This window comes from Leishmania infantum, chromosome 4 (genome assembly GCF_000002875.2).
Source record: "Leishmania infantum JPCM5 genome chromosome 4".
Lineage (NCBI taxonomy): Eukaryota > Euglenozoa > Kinetoplastea > Trypanosomatida > Trypanosomatidae > Leishmania > Leishmania infantum.
Genome location: NC_009389.2, coordinates 48,367 through 67,563, shown reverse-complemented (window position 1 = coordinate 67,563; position 19,197 = coordinate 48,367). Strand labels below are relative to the sequence as shown.

At 61.4% G+C, this 19,197-nt stretch overlaps 7 protein-coding genes across 7 annotated transcripts; all 7 read right to left on the bottom strand.

Annotated features, from left to right (window-relative positions):
• Positions 1-556: 556 nt before the first annotated feature.
• LINJ_04_0210 (hypothetical protein) lies at positions 557-1,621 on the bottom strand (the record flags this gene model as incomplete). The annotated part of the gene is made up of 1 exon (XM_001462822.1): positions 557-1,621. The coding sequence occupies one exon, from the start codon at positions 1,619-1,621 to the stop codon at positions 557-559; it is 1,065 nt and encodes a 354-aa protein (XP_001462859.1).
• Positions 1,622-4,648: 3,027 nt separating this feature from the next.
• LINJ_04_0200 (surface antigen-like protein) lies at positions 4,649-5,521 on the bottom strand (the record flags this gene model as incomplete). Its single annotated transcript, XM_001462821.1, has 1 exon — positions 4,649-5,521. One exon carries the CDS (start codon positions 5,519-5,521, stop codon positions 4,649-4,651), a length of 873 nt encoding a protein of 290 aa, XP_001462858.1.
• Positions 5,522-7,543: 2,022 nt separating this feature from the next.
• Positions 7,544-8,092, bottom strand: LINJ_04_0190 (surface antigen-like protein; the record flags this gene model as incomplete). Its single annotated transcript, XM_001462820.1, has 1 exon — positions 7,544-8,092. One exon carries the CDS (start codon positions 8,090-8,092, stop codon positions 7,544-7,546), a length of 549 nt encoding a protein of 182 aa, XP_001462857.1.
• Positions 8,093-9,171: 1,079 nt separating this feature from the next.
• Positions 9,172-11,301, bottom strand: LINJ_04_0180 (surface antigen-like protein; the record flags this gene model as incomplete). The annotated part of the gene is made up of 1 exon (XM_001462819.1): positions 9,172-11,301. One exon carries the CDS (start codon positions 11,299-11,301, stop codon positions 9,172-9,174), a length of 2,130 nt encoding a protein of 709 aa, XP_001462856.1.
• Positions 11,302-12,240: 939 nt separating this feature from the next.
• Positions 12,241-13,755, bottom strand: LINJ_04_0170 (surface antigen-like protein; the record flags this gene model as incomplete). Its single annotated transcript, XM_001462818.1, has 1 exon — positions 12,241-13,755. The coding sequence occupies one exon, from the start codon at positions 13,753-13,755 to the stop codon at positions 12,241-12,243; it is 1,515 nt and encodes a 504-aa protein (XP_001462855.1).
• Positions 13,756-15,812: 2,057 nt separating this feature from the next.
• Positions 15,813-17,399, bottom strand: LINJ_04_0160 (hypothetical protein, conserved in leishmania; the record flags this gene model as incomplete). The annotated part of the gene is made up of 1 exon (XM_001462817.1): positions 15,813-17,399. One exon carries the CDS (start codon positions 17,397-17,399, stop codon positions 15,813-15,815), a length of 1,587 nt encoding a protein of 528 aa, XP_001462854.1.
• A 493-nt stretch (positions 17,400-17,892) lies between these two features.
• Positions 17,893-19,197, bottom strand: LINJ_04_0150 (conserved hypothetical protein; the record flags this gene model as incomplete). The annotated part of the gene is made up of 1 exon (XM_001462815.1): positions 17,893-19,197. One exon carries the CDS (start codon positions 19,195-19,197, stop codon positions 17,893-17,895), a length of 1,305 nt encoding a protein of 434 aa, XP_001462852.1.

The window sequence follows — 19,197 nt, the reverse complement described above, 5'->3', positions numbered from 1 at the left end:
GCTTTTGCTCTTCTTTCTACCGTGGGAGCTGAGGACGGATGGAGAGATGCTCGGCACAGCGGTTGCCGCAACACACTCGCACACACCCGCAAGGCACATGGTTATATGCATGCATGCACGTGTGTGAGTGTGTCTCATGCCAACCCCTTCTTGCCGATCTGACTCCGTCCTCCCCACACACCCTACACGCACACACACAGCCCCGTTGGGCCCAACCACAGTGACACGCATACAGACATACATTGCCGCTTACCAGCGAACAACGATGCCGATGCGCGACAGCACCCGAATGCATGCGTGCGTGAGAGGGAAGGACAGAGGCCATTAAGAGGGGCGCTTATACATACGCAGAACGGCGACAGAAGCCCTCCGACGAAGGCACAAAAAGAAGAAGGCGAGCACACACGCACAGAGCGATGGGGAGGGGAGGGACGAAGCAAAAAAGGAAGCCGCAAGAACGAAGGGAAAGCGAGCCAACCCCAAAGAGAGGAGCGGCGGGGGCACTCCGCCCCACTTGCCCCCACCTCCCTCTCTTTCTTCGTTGTCGTCTGTCGGCTTAGCGGCTCACACTCTCGCCGTCTTCGTCTTTGCTAGAGTTCGAGCCGTCGCTGAGGCTGTTGCGACTACTGCTGCTTTCGTTGCCGCGGAAGGAGCGCTGACTCACGTAGCGGCGAGACACGATCCGCTGCGCCGTCTCCTTCTCCGCCCACTCCGGCGCATCCTCCGGAGGCTCGTCCATGTCCTCGCGCTCCTGACAGAACACGAGAGCGAGAAAGGTGATGAGGCAAAGCACGAAAAGGATGGAAAAGAAGACGGCCCACCATCGCCCCTGCAGCTGGCTGGATGCGCTGGCCGTTTCGTAGTTGAGGCGGAGGGGGCCTTGGGCTTGGCACACCAGCCTCCAGTCCTTCAGTGTCGCCTCCACCAGCTGTGGGTTGTTCGCGAAGTTGTCCCCGTACGTGAAGCCGCCGCGGGCGTAGGTGTCCCCCCACACGGCTTCGGTCGGGTGCAGGCCGCCGCGGTAGAGAACAAGGTGGTGACCCAGCTGCATATTCGGGTGGTACATCGGCGGGTTGAATGGAAAGAAAAGCGGGAACCCGTTAACCTGCCGATCGTAACCTAAGGTGCTCTGACCCCGATAGAAGATGATCCCGGTCTTTCCCTCGTCGTACGGCAGACCTGACGTGGACGGCATCTCGATCCAGCGACCCACGGACCACCGCCAGTAGCAGTTGTTGTTGTCGCCATTCGTCTGACTGAACGACGTATCCCACCAGATGTCCGGATCCTTGATGGAAAACGGGCAGAAACCCATCTCGTAGCTTTCCATGTGCCACGGCTGCACAATACCACCGCCGAGGAAGGCGTAGTATGTGGTGAACCCCTCCGACTCGAGCGCCTGAACATCGGCCTCGTGCAGCACCGCGGTCGCTTCCGTCGCGAGGTACCCGCCACGCTCCAGACACATACCCGCGTCTTCCGATCGCGTGCCCGTAGCACCGGGTACGTAGAAGAGGGAGGTGATGGTCACGAAGTTGTAACCACATACGCCCCTAGTGCCGTAGCCCAGCAGCACCGCGACGACAGTGGCCACCGCCAACACGGCAGCGTGCGGTGTCATCCGGAAGCGATGGTGGCTGTGATGTGGGAAGATCGGAGGGGGTAGGCAACGGGGGCGATCGGAGAGTACGCGCCAAGTAGCGAAGAAGAAATGCTCGAAGTGAAACGCGGAAGAAACGACGAGTGCGCTGCGCGCCTTTCGGTGTGCGGCGGCGCTTCCCCCTCCTCTTTTCGTGGCCCTTCTTTGGGTCACCGGCAGAGGCGATAGGACGGGAGAGGTGCTTCGATCCACACGGGCCACCCCGCTGCTGCTGCGCGGCGTTCAAAACAACAACGCACACACGCCTCAAACGGAAAAAAATGAGCCGAACAAACACGCAAACAAGAGGGAAGGATGGAGACGATGCAACACACAGACACACACACACACGTATTCCTCTGCGGTGTGTGTGTGTGTGTGTGTATGTGCGTGGGCCATCATGGCATCCACCCCACCCCACCCCACCCCAGCATGACGCACAAAGACGGAAAGAGAGAGAGAGAGCAGGGAAGCGTAAGGGAAAGAGTGTGAGAGCACCAGAAGAGGAGGGGTGCGGGGTGGAAGGGGCATGATGCCCACCCCCACCCCAAACCACTTCCTCCTCCGCTCCTTCACACCACAAGCATACGGGCTCATACACATGCATGTGCACGAGCGGGGATACTTGTACCCCCCGCCGCGACACGTTCACACATGAAAACCGAATGCCCATCACGAAAGGCGTGCGGGACTGGGGACTGAGGGAGATGATGACGAGCACGATGCCAGTCGATCTCTCTCTCTGTCGCGCTGATGGGCGTCCACTTCCTCGTCTGTTTTCCGTTTTTACGTCTTGTCTGTCTGTCCAAAGAGAGAGAATAAACGTCTCTCTGCGTGTGTGCGTGTGTGTCCTCGGCTTCGTGCGAAGTGGCACATCATCAACGACACAGACGGAGAGAAGAAGGGAGTGGAGGGAAGGAAGGCGGGGGGATGGGTGGACATGTACCCCCCTCACTCGCTCAACCCCCTCCCCCCACACACACAGACAGACGCACATCATCACTGTGACCTGCTATTCGTTGTTCAATTGAGCAAGGTAGAAAGCGACAACACCCACACAAGAGAGGATGAGAAAAGGAAGAGGAAGAAGGGAGCGCCATGACAAGGTACGGTGTTGCTAAGCACATTTTTCGTCATTGCGGAGGTGGTGGCGGCTCGGGAGGAGGAGGGGGTGAGGATGTGCGTGAAAGCAAGAGAAGACCATAAGGATGAATCCATGAATGCGATGTCGCGTGCGGGCCCGCCCGCCGCTGCTGCCTTTCAAGGCGTTTCTTTTTGGAAGGTTAGGAGAGCACACACACACACACGCACAAGGTGATAGGAGTAGTGAGAAGACAAGGGAGTAGGTAATGCTTGCAGCCACGCCTTCATCGAGCCGCCTACTGCCACAACCCCGAGCAATGATGACGGGGTGGGGGTGGGAGAAGGGAGTGAGCGGTGGCGTGTCAGTGAGCATTCAGAGGTAGGTGGTGGTGGTGGGGGGGTGGGGGAAGGGTGGAAGAGGCGAAGGCCAACCTATTAGAAGAGAGGAGCACCGAGATGCAGGGATACCAAAGCAGAATGAGAGAGAGATTACACCGCCCCACCCCCTCCCCCTCTCCATAACGCGTGCACGGGCATAGACATACCCTGGCACGACGACGGGAAAAGAAAAGATGCGAGGCTTTGCACAAGGAGGGGAAAGGGGAGGGCGAGGATGTGCCTGCATATGCCAGAGAGAGAGGGCCATGCGCAGAGTGGGCGAGCAGGTCGAGTAGGGGTAGGTGAGTGTGGGGCGTTGCCGACGTGCAACGCTCGAGGGAGAGTGGTGGCGGGAGAAGGGCGGCGTTCAAGCACCACATCACTCGACTACGCACCCCCATGTTGCACGCACGCACACTCCTTTTCGTCGATCCCCAACAACAACGAATCTGTCCATCCATGCACAGTGGGCCCTGCCCTTTCATCGGGTTATCTACTGCAGAACACGTACACACCCATACACATCCTCGAACAGACAGTCAGACAGACAGAGGGTGAGGAGAGAATACAGGAAGGCCTACTCCAGTCTTTCCCTGTGAGTGTTCACACGTATAAACATGCATATACGCTTTAGGTGCTCTCCACGTGTCCATCCCAGAATTACCTCCTGCTCTCCGCGTCACCACCCACACCCACACGCCCACGCGTCGTCACCGCCGCAGCTTGCATGTTTTCCTTTGTTTCACTGTTAGAGGCATACCTCACCCGCTGGCGCCGTCTTGTTTGTCCCGCCGTCCTCCGCCCACCCTTACCGAAGAGAGAGCGAAGCCCATCCACGCACGAACACACGCTCACGTGCACGCAATACGCAATACAACATGTACAGACATGTGCACCGTCTCTTCATCGAGGCGTGGTTGTGTGCGTCTGTGTGAGGGTGGGTGGGTAGATGCGTATGCCTGTGCGCCTGGTTCGGTCGACGATGGTAGGGCGGCGAGGCGCGTGGGCAGGGGCGCCGTGACGAAGAGAGGAGCATCCAAGGAAGGAAAAGGTGTGTGGAGGGAGGAGAGGGAGGGGAAGAGAGGGGGGGGCAACGACAGCAGCGATCACCATCGCGAAACGGAGTGAAGCACACCCGCCTGCGCATGAAGACACGCACACACACGAGTAAGAGAATACACGCAAGAATGAATTTATACGCCCCATAGTCTGCATACCTTTCCTGTGACTGGAGGTGTGCGTGCGAGCACGCGAGGGCGTGAGGAGTAGAGAGGGGGGGGGGGCATTATACACATAATAGGCAGGGAGGAGGAGGAGGGTGTGGGTGCGCGTGGGAACCGTGGATGGCAGGCGTGCACGAAGGCAGGCAGGCAGGAAGAGAGAGCGTCTAGATGCCGAGAGAGAGTGAAACAAACAAGAGACCTTTGCCGGGGGTTAGGGCTGGAAATGATTGGAGGGAGGTTCACAGGCACGTCTGTGTGCCTGTGTGTGTGTCTGAGTCTTGTGCGTGCTACATCGATTGCGGCCCGTCACAACTTCACTGCACCCCTACATGACATACGCCACGGTCGCTGCAACCGCCACTATGACCAGCGCCGCCAACACCGGCGTCGGCGCAGCCGCCGAGTTGCCTGACTTGCGCGGGATGCAGGTGTACGAGACGGTGAGGGCGTAGCCGGGTTCGCACGAGGAGCAGCGGTTGCTGTCGTTCGGGTAGCACTGCGCGCAGTTGGTCATGCTGCAGGAGCCAGCGGCCATGCACTGGCCGGACGCCATCAGCACCATGCCGGACTCGCACACGGCGCAAGTGTACTGGTTGCCGGGCACACAGATGGCGCACGACGGGGCCTGGCAGTCGGTGGAGGGGGCTGAGGTTGTCGGAGCTGCAGTTGTCGGGACCGCCGTGGTGGTAGTGGTGGTGGTGGTGGTCGGGGCTGCAGTTGTGGGGGCCGCAGTTGTCGGGGACGCCGTGGTGGTGGTGGTGGTGGTGGTGGAGGGGGCCGACGTTGTCGGAGCCGCAGTCGTCGGGGCCGCCGTGGTCCCATCGCAGAGGTAAGTGTTGATGTTCGGGTAGCCGACAGGGCACTGCACGCACTTGGTGTTGTCATCGGCGGCGCAGCGCAAACAGTTGTCAAGGCGGCATGTGCTCGGATCGTAGGGCTTGCACTTGCCGAACTCGGTGGGGGTCATGGGTGAGACAGCGGTCGAGTAGCCTTCCTTGCAGTTCGAGCACAGGCTTAACATCCCCACTTTCCGGCATTCCAGGCAGTTGGGCACTGTGCTGTCACAGGCAACAGGAGGGTAGTCGTCGATGGCCTGTGCAGACACTGTCAAGGGGGCTACAGCGGCGATGGCGAACAGCAGAAGAACGGCGGCGGCGCCGCGCTTGTGGGGACTGCTGCGGAAGTCAAAGGCAGACATGATTCGTGGAGAGGGGAATATGAACGAGGTGCGCCTGTGCCAGTGCTGCAGGCGTGTGAGGTAATGTTCTGGGGGAGGGGGGGGAGGGCTGATGATGGGAGGCGAGGGAGTGGGATGACGCGTGTGGCGTGCTCGTACACTGACGCAGACCCACGAACAGGAACGCGTTCCGTGAGCATGTTGAGGACGGGAGTGAGTAGGTAGAGAGTGAGAGGGAGAGAAGGGAAGGATATCATAGCGGCACAGGCCGAGAATATTGGTTCGTTCCCTTCACGCCTTCGCCATAGAGCAAGGCGGCGGCATAAACACCGCGACGTTTCCTCTTGTGGGAAGCAAGGGGAGCTGAGGGGAGGGGGTGCGCGTAACACTTGCAGACTACGACACACGCGCACACATCCCCACGCGGGTAACGTCTTGAGGGAATCGGCGATGGACGGATGAGAGAGCCAAGGAGCAACATGCGACGGAGGTAGAGAGGCGGCTGTGGTGCGCGTGTGTGTGTGTGTGTGCCTCCACGACACCCGATCCGACTTCCCTCCTTCTCTGACGTTTTCCTTCCCCCTCCTCCGTCTGCCCTACGTATCGTGCTCGAGCCTTCCCTGATAAACCGCGAAGGACCTGCCCGCTCCCTCGCTCGCGCTCTCCAAGGTCATTTTCTGCGTTGTCATGGGCGCACCTCATGCCCCCTCTCTGTCCCCCTCACAGGGACGCGGGCAGACGCAAACACGCACATACACAGGATCAGTGCTGACCTTGTGACGACCGCCCTGCTTCCATAGCCCTGTGTGTCGCGCCTCTCCGCTCCCTTTACATCTTCGTCTTCTTCAGCACCGCTTGCAGTTTGCTGCCACCACTGCCGAGCAGCCCTCTCCAGTGTGAGAGCAGCGGCACACACAAACACACAGACACACGGCAGCACAGAGGGATGGCCGATGGTATGCGTGGTTGTCTGGGAGAGCGAGCGAGGGGGTGGGGGGATAGCAGCGCTCGATCACGCAATCACAGCGGCAGATACAGACTCTACTGTTGGTGCTCCTGCCTGAGAGAGTCAGGTAGGGAGTGGGAGGGGGAGGGAAGAGGGTGGGGGAGAGGCCCATGCGTAGAAATGGCGGAGACGCACGCGTACGCACGCAGGCACACACGTGTATATGCTTAGGCAAAAACGAAAGAAAAGACCCCATGAGGGGCACAAGTCACAGAGAGAGAGGTGGTGGCGGTGAGGAGAATGCCCTCCGCCCTGCGCACACGCAGGGACGGACGGGCGGGCGGGCGGACCCAACGGTCACCTCCATTGACGATCCTCTCCCTCCTCCTCCGCATCCCCATCCCCATCCACGCCTCACCTCGGGAAAAACAACAATAAAAACGGAAAAGAAACGGGCTGTGCACATAAAACGGATTCAACGCACAGAGAGGCCCACCCGGCCACTCGGCCAGAGCAAAGAGAAGAGAGAACACACACACGCACGCGTACGCACACATGCACGTGCACATGGGCCACAATGGTATCGCCAGTCCCCATTCCCCCCTCTCGATTTCCTCAAGCCACGGGCCGACCGCGGCGCGCCGGGAGAGAAACGACATAAGCGCACGTGCTCGCCCCTCCCTCTGTCTCTGTCTGTCTCTGCGTCGGCGCATGCTGTGTTGGGAATACACGCGACTCAAGGCAGGGAGGCGTTGATCAGTGAGGTGACGCGAGACAGAGACAGAGGGAGGGGCGATCAAGGGAGGGAGGGGCACTGCGCATGACGACAATATGCACATTGGCCGAACAAGATAAAAAAAAAAAACTGTCTGAGGAGGGGAGGCGGGACGCACGTTACACACACACACAGCACTCAGAGAGAGAGGAGAGAAACAGAGGTGAGGACATCAACATTTGTGCATGCATATGTGGGAGAGAGAAGAGGGGAGCAGGGTGGAGGCTGGACATAGCCGTCGATGCCGACACTTGACAGGCCGTCAACCAGGCATCTCCTGGTATGTGTGCCACTAGGTCCTTGAATCGGGGCATGCCGTATTTTAGGCCATGGTCAGTGCAGTGCCCACCAATGCCACACCGACAGAGACGACCAGGGAGGAAGTGCGGAAGGCCGCATTTCTAGATTGCTCTGGGACGCACTTGAACGAGGCCGTCGGCATGTAGCCCGAGGCGCAGCTCAAGCAACGCGCGTTGTCGTTTGTGTGGCACGTGACGCAGTGGGCGACGTTGCAGGAGCCGACAACCATGCACTGGCCAAGGCGGTCGACGGCGTAGCCGGGACTGCACGTCGTGCAGACATTCGGGTTCGTGCTCGAGCAGGCGGCGCAGTTCGAAACGGCGCACGAAGATGCCGCTGTGCTCACGGTGTTCGTTGTGGTGAAGGTGGTAGACGCCGTCTCATTGGCGCCAGTTGCACTCGACGAGTTGCTGCTGCTCTTGCTGGACGGCACTGTCCGCATGGTCGCAAGGGAGATCGATCCGCGAGCTGGGGCGCTTGGGGACGACAAGCTCGAGGCATCCGACGCCATGACCACCGAGCATGCGACGGCTGCCAGCACTGCGGCCATCAGCAGGTGCTTCACGCTCATCTTTGCTGAAGGGGTGAGGCGGGAGACAGAGTGAAGGTGAGCTGGCTGGGGAGGAGAAAAGGGGTATGCACGCGCGTGTGTGCGTGTGTGGGAGGGAGGGGGCACGGCGAGTGTTTACGGACTGCGGCTTCACTTCCGATTGCCGCAGACACACACACACACACACACACTCACACACACCGTTTGAGGTAACCATCCCACCACCACGACGCCACATCCGCACGCGTGGTAGAAAGTGTGCGTATGCACGTGCGTGTGAGAGAGAGGTGGTTGTACGCGCGAGAGCAGAAGAACGTGTGGAAAAGGTGAGAGGTAAACAACAATGTGGAAGCAACACAGACCCACAAAAGGCGGCGCTTCTAGCAAGGGGGAGGGGGAGCCGCAGTGACCTCCGGTACTGCGGGTGGGTCGTGGTGGAGGCGCGGCTGCTACCCTAAGGGAGGACTCAGCGGTGACGCCGACTCTTTTGCCCACCAAATCTGTCCCCACCTCTACACGAGGCTGTCGTACCAACCAGCAGCGCAGGCGCGCGCTGCACTCGTGCTCAGCCGACCGCCGCGGTCGCGGCGTGGGGCGAGGAGGTGGAGTGTGTGCGCAGAAGAGAGCTTTAGTGGTGGGAGTGGCTGTACACATGCGAGTGAGCTGCCAGGAACGCGGTCGAGCACACCCCCACCCCACACAGCTGCGCCCGGAAGGGTGGCCGGTGGTGGGGAGGGGGTGGGCGGTGTGCGACCTGGTGAGTGGCTTTAGGAGAAAAGAAGTGATGGAGAGGGATGCCTCCGCCGTGTAAACACGTGTGTCTGCGCTGCGGGACTATGGCAGTGGCCACCCACGCGAGCAAGGATCGGAAAAGGGTAAGAAGCAATGAGGCCGGCGAGAGAGAATAGAGGTTAGGGGGAGGGGAGCGACGTGCAGGAGGCCGGCGCCAGCGCACGAGAAAGAGATGCGAAACGAGGAAAGAAGAACAAGAGAAGGGGGAGTGCGTGTGTGTGGGGGGGGAGGGCTGCCCCGCTGTCTCTGTGTGTGTGTGCACATGTTGTGGGAGAATGGGAGTGGGGTTGCTCGCATGCTGCTGCGCACTATGCTATGTGCGTGACAACAGAGGCGAGGAGCACGGCGGCGGCCACCCACAGAGAGTAGGGCGCGGCCACGCCGTTGATGACTTTCTGCGAGACGCAACCGTAGGACGACGTGAGCAGGTATCCTTTCATGCACGTGGAGCACTTGGTGCTGTCAAGCAGCATGCACTGTGCGCAGTTGGAAACGTAGCAGCCCTGCATGGTCTTGCACTTGCCATCGGAGACGTAGTAGCCGGTGTTGCAGTAGGCACAGCGGGTGCTGTCGCCGTTCACACACGTGTTGCAGTGCTCCACATCGCACGGCTGCGTGGTCGGACTGCTGCAGCTCGTCGCGTCGGCGGTGAGAGTGTAGCCGGTGTCGCACTCGGCGCAGAGCCTGGAGGTTTCGGTCTCGCACTTCTTGCAGTTGGGCACGGAGCAGGCGTCGGAGAGCCTGCAGAGGCCGTCATAGCTGTCGACCACGTAGGGGGCCACGCACTCCTGGCAGCGCGACGGCGTCTGTGGATCGCACTGCATGCAGTGCTCGATGTTGCAGGCCACCGGGGAGCAGGTCAAGAGCGGGGTGAGGTAGTAGTTCGGCGCACATTGTGCGCACTTATTCGCGTCGCTGTCGCAGCTGAAGCAGTTGGGCACCTGGCACCTCACACAGGCGCCGTCCACGAGACCGTAGCCGTTCGCGCACTGAGTGCACGTGCCCGCGTCGCTGGGGCAGCTGGCGCAGTTGGCGTCGGTGCAGGGGCACATATTGTTGACCGGCTCGCTGCCGCCGAGACACACTTCGCAGACGTTAGCGTCAACGGGGCAGCTCTTGCAGCCCGCTACACTGCAGCGCACGCAAGCGCTGGAGGAGGTGAGACCGTAGCCGTCGTTGCAGTCGGTGCACTGGCCGTAAGTTGTGCAGGTTTTGCAGTTCGGGTCTGTGCACTGAAGTCCGGTTAGCGAGCATGTCATGCTGGGCAGCATCTCGTAGCTCGGCCTGCACTCGAGGCAGGCCGTCTCGTTGAAGCACGTTGTGCAGCCCACCGAGCAGCCGAGGTAGGCGTAGTTTGTGTAGGGGTCCTTCATGGCCGTGCAGAAGTTCATGTTCGGCATGTCAGCATTGCAGGTGCACTTGCAGCGGGAGTCGACCGTGGCCGTGGGGACGCAGGCCGCAGCGCAGCTGGTGTCCGGCACCACGGACACGGAGGGAATTTGTTGGGCGATGTCGTCTGCCGTCAAGAGTTGCGCAGTGACGCCGCCGGCCATCGTGGCACCAATGCTCTTCACTGCCACAGCGCGTAGGGTGATCTGCGCATCGGTGCCCATGCTGACGGGCGCGTCGATGAGGTTACTGGTGGGCGATGACACGTTCTCGACAACGAACAGACTGTTTTCCACCGCTAGACTGGCCCCTGCTCTCTGTGCTATGCCGATCAGCGGCTTGCCGGCGGCGCCCTTGACGCTGGAGTGAGAGACGCGAAGCAAGCTGCGGTCCCACACCCTAACAAAGTCGGTGAAGTACACCAGACCCTGAGCACAGCCGGTGCACTTGGCGTAGTCCACAGCCAATGCAGACTTCTGCGAGATGCTGCTCGGTCCCGTCACCTCTACCACGGATGAGGCCTGCGCCACGGTGCTGCCGAGCACGAAGAGAGAGCTGGAGAGCTGAATAGTGAAGGGTGCACGCACCATGCTCTGACCCGACCGTGCGGCAGCCCAACTGAGGGTTGAGTCGGTGACCACGATGCTGAGCTGATCAGAGAATATCGCCGTGTTGGCGTCGATGAAAGGCATCCCCGCAGCGACGGTGCCGCTGGCATCTTTGATGGTGATGTTCGTGTTCCGGGGAAAGTACTTCTCCACGACGATGTAGCCGTTCGACACACGCAGTGTGGAGAACCGCAGGATCCCGCCGGGCAGCGTGGCGTCGTCCGACAGAGAGCTTGCAGCGCCTTGAATTCTGAATGCCTTCTCGGTCAGGGTACAACTCTGGTAGGATTCCTCCTTGCTGGCGGACGACCACCCGGCAAAGGTGAAGGAGCTGCCGCCGATCTCCTGCGAGTCGAACACACACGTGCCGACCATGGCGAGCACTGCCAGGCAAACCGCCACGGCGGCCACCGCGAGAGAGCCGCCGCGAGCGCTGTGCATGAGGCGAACAGTGGGGAGAAGGGAGACGGGCGGAGCAACAGACTGAGGCACACACGCACGGAAAGGAGAGAGCGGGCGAAACGGCGAAAGGTGCGGGCTATGATGAAGGTGTGTGTGCGTGTGTGTGTGGGTGTGGGTAGGGGGAAGGATGGGGAGCCTCGTGCTACTGCACGTGTGCGTGGCTGGACAGAGGAGTGTGTGTGCGTGTGTGGGTGGGTGGTGGTGGGAGGGCGGGGAGAGGGGCCGGGGCAGTGCGAGAGGGAGGTGGGGTAGATAAGCAGGGGACGCGAGGGTGGGAGAGAAGGGATGACAGGAACTCTGCGGTGTTGGTGATTGCCGCATGTGGGGAAGGGGAGCGCAGCAATGCCGACGGCGAGCAGCGCAGGCGCGCGCTGCACTCGTGCTCAGCCGACCGCCGCGGTCGCGGCGTGGGGCGAGGAGGTGGAGTGTGTGCGCAGAAGAGAGCTTTAGTGGTGGGAGTGGCTGTACACATGCGAGTGAGCTGCCAGGAACGCGGTCGAGCACACCCCCACCCCACACAGCTGCGCCCGGAAGGGTGGCCGGTGGTGGGGAGGGGGTGGGCGGTGTGCGACCTGGTGAGTGGCTTTAGGAGAAAAGAAGTGATGGAGAGGGATGCCTCCGCCGTGTAAACACGTGTGTCTGCGCTGCGGGACTATGGCAGTGGCCACCCACGCGAGCAAGGATCGGAAAAGGGTAAGAAGCAATGAGGCCGGCGAGAGAGAATAGAGGTTAGGGGGAGGGGAGCGACGTGCAGGAGGCCGGCGCCAGCGCACGAGAAAGAGATGCGAAACGAGGAAAGAAGAACAAGAGAAGGGGGAGTGCGTGTGTGTGGGGGGGGAGGGCTGCCCCGCTGTCTCTGTGTGTGTGTGCACATGTTGTGGGAGAATGGGAGTGGGGTTGCTCGCATGCTGCTGCGCACTATGCTATGTGCGTGACAACAGAGGCGAGGAGCACGGCGGCGGCCACCCACAGAGAGTAGGGCGCGGCCACGCCGTTGATGACTTTCTGCGAGACGCAACCGTAGGACGACGTGAGCAGGTATCCTTTCATGCACGTGGAGCACTTGGTGCTGTCAAGCAGCATGCACTGTGCGCAGTTGGAAACGTAGCAGCCCTGCATGGTCTTGCACTTGCCATCGGAGACGTAGTAGCCGGTGTTGCAGTAGGCACAGCGGGTGCTGTCGCCGTTCACACACGTGTTGCAGTGCTCCACATCGCACGGCTGCGTGGTCGGACTGCTGCAGCTCGTCGCGTCGGCGGTGAGAGTGTAGCCGGTGTCGCACTCGGCGCAGAGCCTGGAGGTTTCGGTCTCGCACTTCTTGCAGTTGGGCACGGAGCAGGCGTCGGAGAGCCTGCAGAGGCCGTCATAGCTGTCGACCACGTAGGGGGCCACGCACTCCTGGCAGCGCGACGGCGTCTGTGGATCGCACTGCATGCAGTGCTCGATGTTGCAGGCCACCGGGGAGCAGGTCAAGAGCGGGGTGAGGTAGTAGTTCGGCGCACATTGTGCGCACTTATTCGCGTCGCTGTCGCAGCTGAAGCAGTTGGGCACCTGGCACCTCACACAGGCGCCGTCCACGAGACCGTAGCCGTTCGCGCACTGAGTGCACGTGCCCGCGTCGCTGGGGCAGCTGGCGCAGTTGGCGTCGGCGCAGAGTTGCTGGGGCAAGCAGTAGCCGGCGGTGAGGGTGTATCCCGATTCGCATGTAGCGCAGTTGGTGTTGTCGCCGGCCACACAGGTGGTGCAATGGCCGACACGACAACCGCTTGCACCAGCTGAGCAGCCTGTCGCACTCCACGTGTTCCCTGCAGAGCACAACTGGCAGTCGGCGGAGTTACCCGTGTAGCACATATCGCACTGCTGGACGTTGCAGTCGCTGACACAGAACCCGTTGCTATCCTTTGCATAACCGTCGTTGCACTTGGCGCAGGTGCTTGCGGTAGTGCTGGCACAAGTGCTGCAGAAAGCGACCCGGCATTGCATGTTGCTTTCTGAGGCCTGGCTATTGGATACGGCGTGGCACTCACCGCCACTCACCCAGTAATAGCCTACTGAGCACAGCTTGCAGCGCTTGCCTTCGGAGCTCGACTGACAGACGTCGCACATCGAGGCCAAGCACTCGTTGCAGATGTTGGTAGGCTCGAGTACGTAGCCGGTCATACACGCGTCACACATCCCGGCGGTGGTGTCGCACGCTCTGCAGCTGGGCACGCTAGGGCAGTGCGCGGTCGAGGGAACGCACTGCACTGGAAGGATATCGCCGGTCGGCATCTCCGGACAGCATACGCACTCGCCAGAGAAGGCGTACACGAGGGTGCCGTCAACGTCGCACCGCGACACTTCGCGGCATTGGCTGGTGGTGTAGGCCACAGCCGGTGACAGTGCCACGCAGGTCACCGCGAGCACGGCAATCAGTATTTCTCGGCAGCGCATATTCATCAATAAAGAAGTACGCGTTGTGTGCCAGTGCGTGCACGGGTGGGTCAGTCAACAGTGGGGAGAAGGGAGACGGACGGAGCAACAGACTGAGGCACACACGCACGGAAAGGAGAGAGCGGGCGAAACGGCGAAAGGTGCGGGCTATGATGAAGGTGTGTGTGCGTGTGTGTGTGGGTGTGGGTAGGGGGAAGGATGGGGAGCCTCGTGCTACTGCACGTGTGCGTGGCTGGACAGAGGAGTGTGTGTGCGTGTGTGGGTGGGTGGTGGTGGGAGGGCGGGGAGAGGGGCCGGGGCAGTGCGAGAGGGAGGTGGGGTAGATAAGCAGGGGACGCGAGGGTGGGAGAGAAGGGATGACAGGAACTCTGCGGTGGTGGTGATCAGAATGCAGCTTCACTCGACTCCGCTGTTGGAGTCTTCCTTTTCGTTTCCGGCGATGGGAGAGGGCGACCTGCTGTGGCGTGTGCCACGCACCCTTCTCGATGACCATCGCCCCCACCCCCTCCTCCTCCTACTCCCTTAGCTTCACGCAGTTGTCGCGCGTCGCTGACGCCCACGTGCGTGTGTTTGTGCCCGCCAAGTCGATACTCGTTTTGTTTCAGAGGAAGCAGACCAGAGGAACGCGACTGTGAGGAGGACGCTGAGGGCGGTGGTGGGTGAGCGCCATGACGTCGAGGCAAGGAGTGTGCCACAACGTCGGACTTTGAAACACCGCGCGAGAAGTAGGCACAACGAGCAGCAAAACAACAACATAAGAAGGGTGAGGAGGGGGGATTTCATCAGCGACGCATATACCCACACAGGAAGACCGAGAAAGGGAGTGAGGGAGCAGGGTGAGATCGTCTTGCGGCCTCTGGTGGTGGCTGTGATTCGTGTGTGCGTGTGCTTGTGCCCTGCGCCTTGAACGGCCACACGCGCATAAAGACAGAAGCGGAGGATTATGAGGTATGCAGTGCTCATTGAATTCGTGGCTGAAGGCGCATGCGGCCAGGGAGAGTGCACAGACACATTTTTCACGGGGGAGGGGTTGCCATCAGCGACTGAGGCGCAAATTGAAACCCTGGATTTGTGGAGGCGGGCTCAACGGCATCAGTGGCAGTAAGCCACGTCATCCCACAAACCTCTCGGCGCAGCGTGGCTAGGTGTAACGCGCTAAACGTGAGAAGTCTCCGCACACACCTACGGTGGTGGTGGTGACGGGGGAGTGAAGCGAGGGGGTGGGAGGAGGGGAGCGGGTGGGTGAGCGAAAGGATAGGAGTGTGGAGGGTGGAGGAGGGGGGTCAAGGGGAGAGTTGGGGGAGAGGGAGAGGAGGCACACGGCACGGGCGACGGCGTGGTGGCTGTCGGCGTGTGGTATGCTTGAAGGAGTGAGGTAGGGATGGGGAGACAGAGGGGTGGAGGGAAGTCGACGACGGCAGCGTCGATGTGTTTTGAGGCGAGCGGGTTTCTGTTTCTGTTGTGCACATGGCGGCTGCCTTTGCTGCATACCGCGCGGAACAAGAGGAGGGACCAGACCACGACGGATGCGGCGTGTGCATATGGTGGTGTTCACATAAAGGAAAAAAACATACACACACACACGTCTGGCGGGGGGGGGGAGAAAACGAGAATGAATAATGGAGAACGAGAGGCGAGGCATCTCGGGGTGCGGCGCGCAGTGCAAGGTGTGGGTTTCACGCGCGTACGCGGAACAGAGAGACATGGAAAGCGGAGACACAAAGACGACACACAGGCACACACCTAGTGAAAAGAGTGCGGGAGGGGTGGGTGGAGAGAATACATGAACAGGCACACATACCGGATAGGAAGAAATGCGGTATATACACAGACTGTCATCTGCAGAGAAGACGGAGAATGGGGGGCGGGGGTCGAGGGAGGGAGGCAGACAGCGGTGGCGGCTGCCCGTCACACGTCGTCGTCGTCGTGTGTGCACCATAGCCTATGGAGGAGGGAGGACGTGTATCCAAGGAAAGACTGGGAAGGACAGCGTGGCAGCCGCCAACGCACACCGGCGCTGCCCACGACCACGACCACGACCACCAACCACGCACTCGCTAAAGGGCGTAGAAAGCGGCGACAACGCAGACGGCCGCGGCGAGGGCGGCGGTGTGCGCGCCGGCGGCGACGTTGGTGTTGGCGACGCAGACACCGTTGGACAGGGTGTAGGGGGGTCGGCAGGAGCTGCAGACGGACCCGCTGCCGGCGGCGCACACGGAGCAGTAGGGTGCGGTGCAGGTGGGCGCTTTGGTGGTGGTGGTGATGGTGGTGGTGGCCTTGCACTGATAGTCGTTGGTGAGGCTGTAGCCCGTGTCGCACTCCGTGCAGCGGTTGGAGGGGTCGAGGCGGTCGCAGGTGATGCAGTTGGGCACGGCGCACCACACGTTGGGGTCGTAGTTCTGCATGGGGTCGACGACGGACGTGCAGAAGGGCGGATGGTGCTTGGTGGAGGAGCACTGGCAGGTGCAGGGCTCGGTGCCGGAGACGGTGGCGCCTGGCTTGGTGTTGCCGGGGATGCACTTGGCGTTGGCGCAGGTGCCGCTGCTGGCACCCTGGCTGTCGACGACGGTCTCCACACTGAGGCCGTGACTTCTGTACTCCGAGGCGACTCTGAGCTCCTTGTCGTTGATGACGCAGCCGCCGCCGATGACGTTCGACTGCTCCAAGGTGTTGGGGACGCTCTGGCCCGCGGCAACACCGGTGGAGGACCCCTTCAGGTTGAGGAAGGACACGGTCGAGCCGCCGGACACGGCGAAGGGGTACACCTCGCTGGCGTCCTCGAGGCCGGTGGGGAAGGAGAAGAGGGCGCCGGACTCGACGGCGCTGTCGTGGATAACGTAGGCGGACTTGTCGCTGACCGTGATGCTGCCGGCGGAGGTCAGCAGGCCGTTGCTGGCGCCGACGGCCTTGCAGTTGGCCACACGGAACAGACTGGAGGCGTCGACGACGAGCGGGACGTTGATGCTGACAAGCGCGCTGGAGCACCGCTCGCAACGGCCGTAGTCGACGGTGAGCGCGGCGCCTTTGGTGATGGGGAAGGACGACTGGGTGTCGATGCTGACCACGGACGCGCCGTTGATGGCGGTGGCGTTGAGCACAAAGAGGGCGGCGGTGCTCTTGATGCCGACGGCGTTGCTGCCGGCACTGATGAGCACGATGCTGCCGGTGTTGATGGAGTCCTTCGGCCACGTGACGGCGGTGTTCTCCACCATGACGGTGGCGTTGCTGTCGAGTGCGAGGCCGCTGAAGTCGAAGAGCGACTGCGCGGGGGCGAGGGAGCCGGTGGTGGCGACGATGCGAATGTCGGAGTTGGCGGGCATGACACCGGAGAGGGTGATGACGGACTGCGCCACTGTGGTGATTGCCATGTTCATGCTCAGCCGCGCCGACGAGGGGGAGCTGCCCCTGGCGTTCTTGACGGTGAGGCCACTACCGGACACCTGCGAGTTTATCAGCTGCACCGTCACCACGTCCGCGCTCGAGGAGGACAGGTCGAGCATCATGGTGTAGTCGTCGAATGATGCGTCCGACATGGTGACGTCGCGCGTCACAGTGAACGACTCGGCGCGCACCAGCACGGCGGCGAGCACCACCACGGCGCACAGCAGCGCCAGCGCGCAGCAGCGGGGAGCAAAGGGGCCCATTGCGTGGGGTGCGGTGGGGCGGGAAAAAAGAAGGTGAGTGGGTGGAGGGTGAGCGGAGTGCCGGGGTGGGGGAAAGGAGCGGTCGGTGTTCTGCGCGCGTGCGGGCACGCGCGGCGGCAGAGCCGTATGGGTGGTGGTGGTGGTGGTGACGGGGGAGTGAAGCGAGGGGGTGGGAGGAGGGGAGCGGGTGGGTGAGCGAAAGGATAGGAGTGTGGAGGGTGGAGGAGGGGGGTCAAGGGGAGAGTTGGGGGAGAGGGAGAGGAGGCACACGGCACGGGCGACGGCGTGGAGTAGGGGAGGATAGCTGCCATGCTTTCCGCTGCGTGTGTGCGGTGGTGAGTGGTGCGTGCCACGGAACGGAGACTGTCTCGGTGTTTGCGCAGAGGTCGCGGAAGTCTGTCTTGGGCCTCGGCTGTGGGTAAGAGCTTGCAAAGGGAGTTGTGTGTGGGGAAAGTTTTGTGTCAGGCGATGTATGAGGGACGGTCCTGGTGGGTTAGGCGGGACGGCTCCGTCTGGTGTACAGTTTCACTTGTAAGCGGCGTTCTAAGTAGTCGATGAAGTCGATGTGTCCTCCACCTCGAACCACGCGAAGAGTGCCAGTGTCAATGGTGAGGTGAATGACGGTATTCGTAATTTTCGAAGAGCAAGGGCGCGCGGCGGTGTTGGTTTCTGGATTTCGGCTGTAGAGGAGGAAGTGGTCACGGTGGAGGGCTGCGGAGGGGAGCCGCGGTGCTGTTTGGCGAGCGCTCCGGTTGCTACTCCGTGCTGCACACTCCATTGCCTTCACTTCTGCAGGAGGACCAACGAGGAGGCGGTAGACACACGGCTTTAGTCGCACCAGCGCAAAGCCGCGCATGCGATTTGGAGCAGCGTGCCTACCGTCGCTAGGCCTGCTGAGTTCGGCTTGCACGTCTTGTTGCAAGGCAGTAACCATGGTGTGTACGATGTCGCCCACAACGCTGTCGGTAGGACGAGGGGCGAGTGCTCGGAGAAGTCGGCGAGCCATCCAGTGCGTAGGGGACTCCTCAGTATCGCTGCCGCCTTCCACCATTTCTGCATTTCCTTCGCCTTTGCGACTGCCACCACCAGTCAGGGAAGTGGCCCGATGGCCCTTTGCTGACTTCAGGTCACAGTTTCGCAACGCGGTAGGTAAGTAACCGTGCTCTTCACGCGCTTCCGTGGCTACCGAGATGTGTGGCTCTGCTGTCTTTGGCGATACGGATTCGGGTGGCGTGATGCCGGCATTCCCTCTTTTCGTGCAGCTTCGTGTCGCAGCTGTGATGAAGTTGCGTGAAGGCACTCGCGCGGCTGCCGAAGCCACGGGCGGGGCAGCCGCATTTGAGCGGCGCTGGCGCTGTCCCAGCCGAGCCCTACTGCTGCTCTCACGTGTGCAGCTGCATTTCTCGTGCTCCGAGGAGGGATGTATGTCTCGCCCGATCAGCCGGTCTCTCACATAGGCAAACAGCATGTCTTCACCAGCCTTGTCGAGTGCCGTCACCCTCCCCAACGCCTGCGAGTTGCGCTGCGCCCGTTGAGTTGCCACCAGTTGATAGGCCAACCGAACACCGTCCAGCTGCGCTTGGAGCTTAGCGTTTTCCTTCTCCAGCGAGTCTGCCCTCCCTCGCTCTTCCCGGATTGTCTCAGAGGCGCTCATCAGCAAATCGACAAGTGGCGGCGCCTCTGTATTTTCGGCGCTGTGGTGGTTCATTGCCCTTCTTGTCAAGTTGGGAGATGCATCGGGTGATATGAGCACCGTGCCATCATGCAGCGGCCGCGCGCCGTTGTCGTTTTCGAGCAT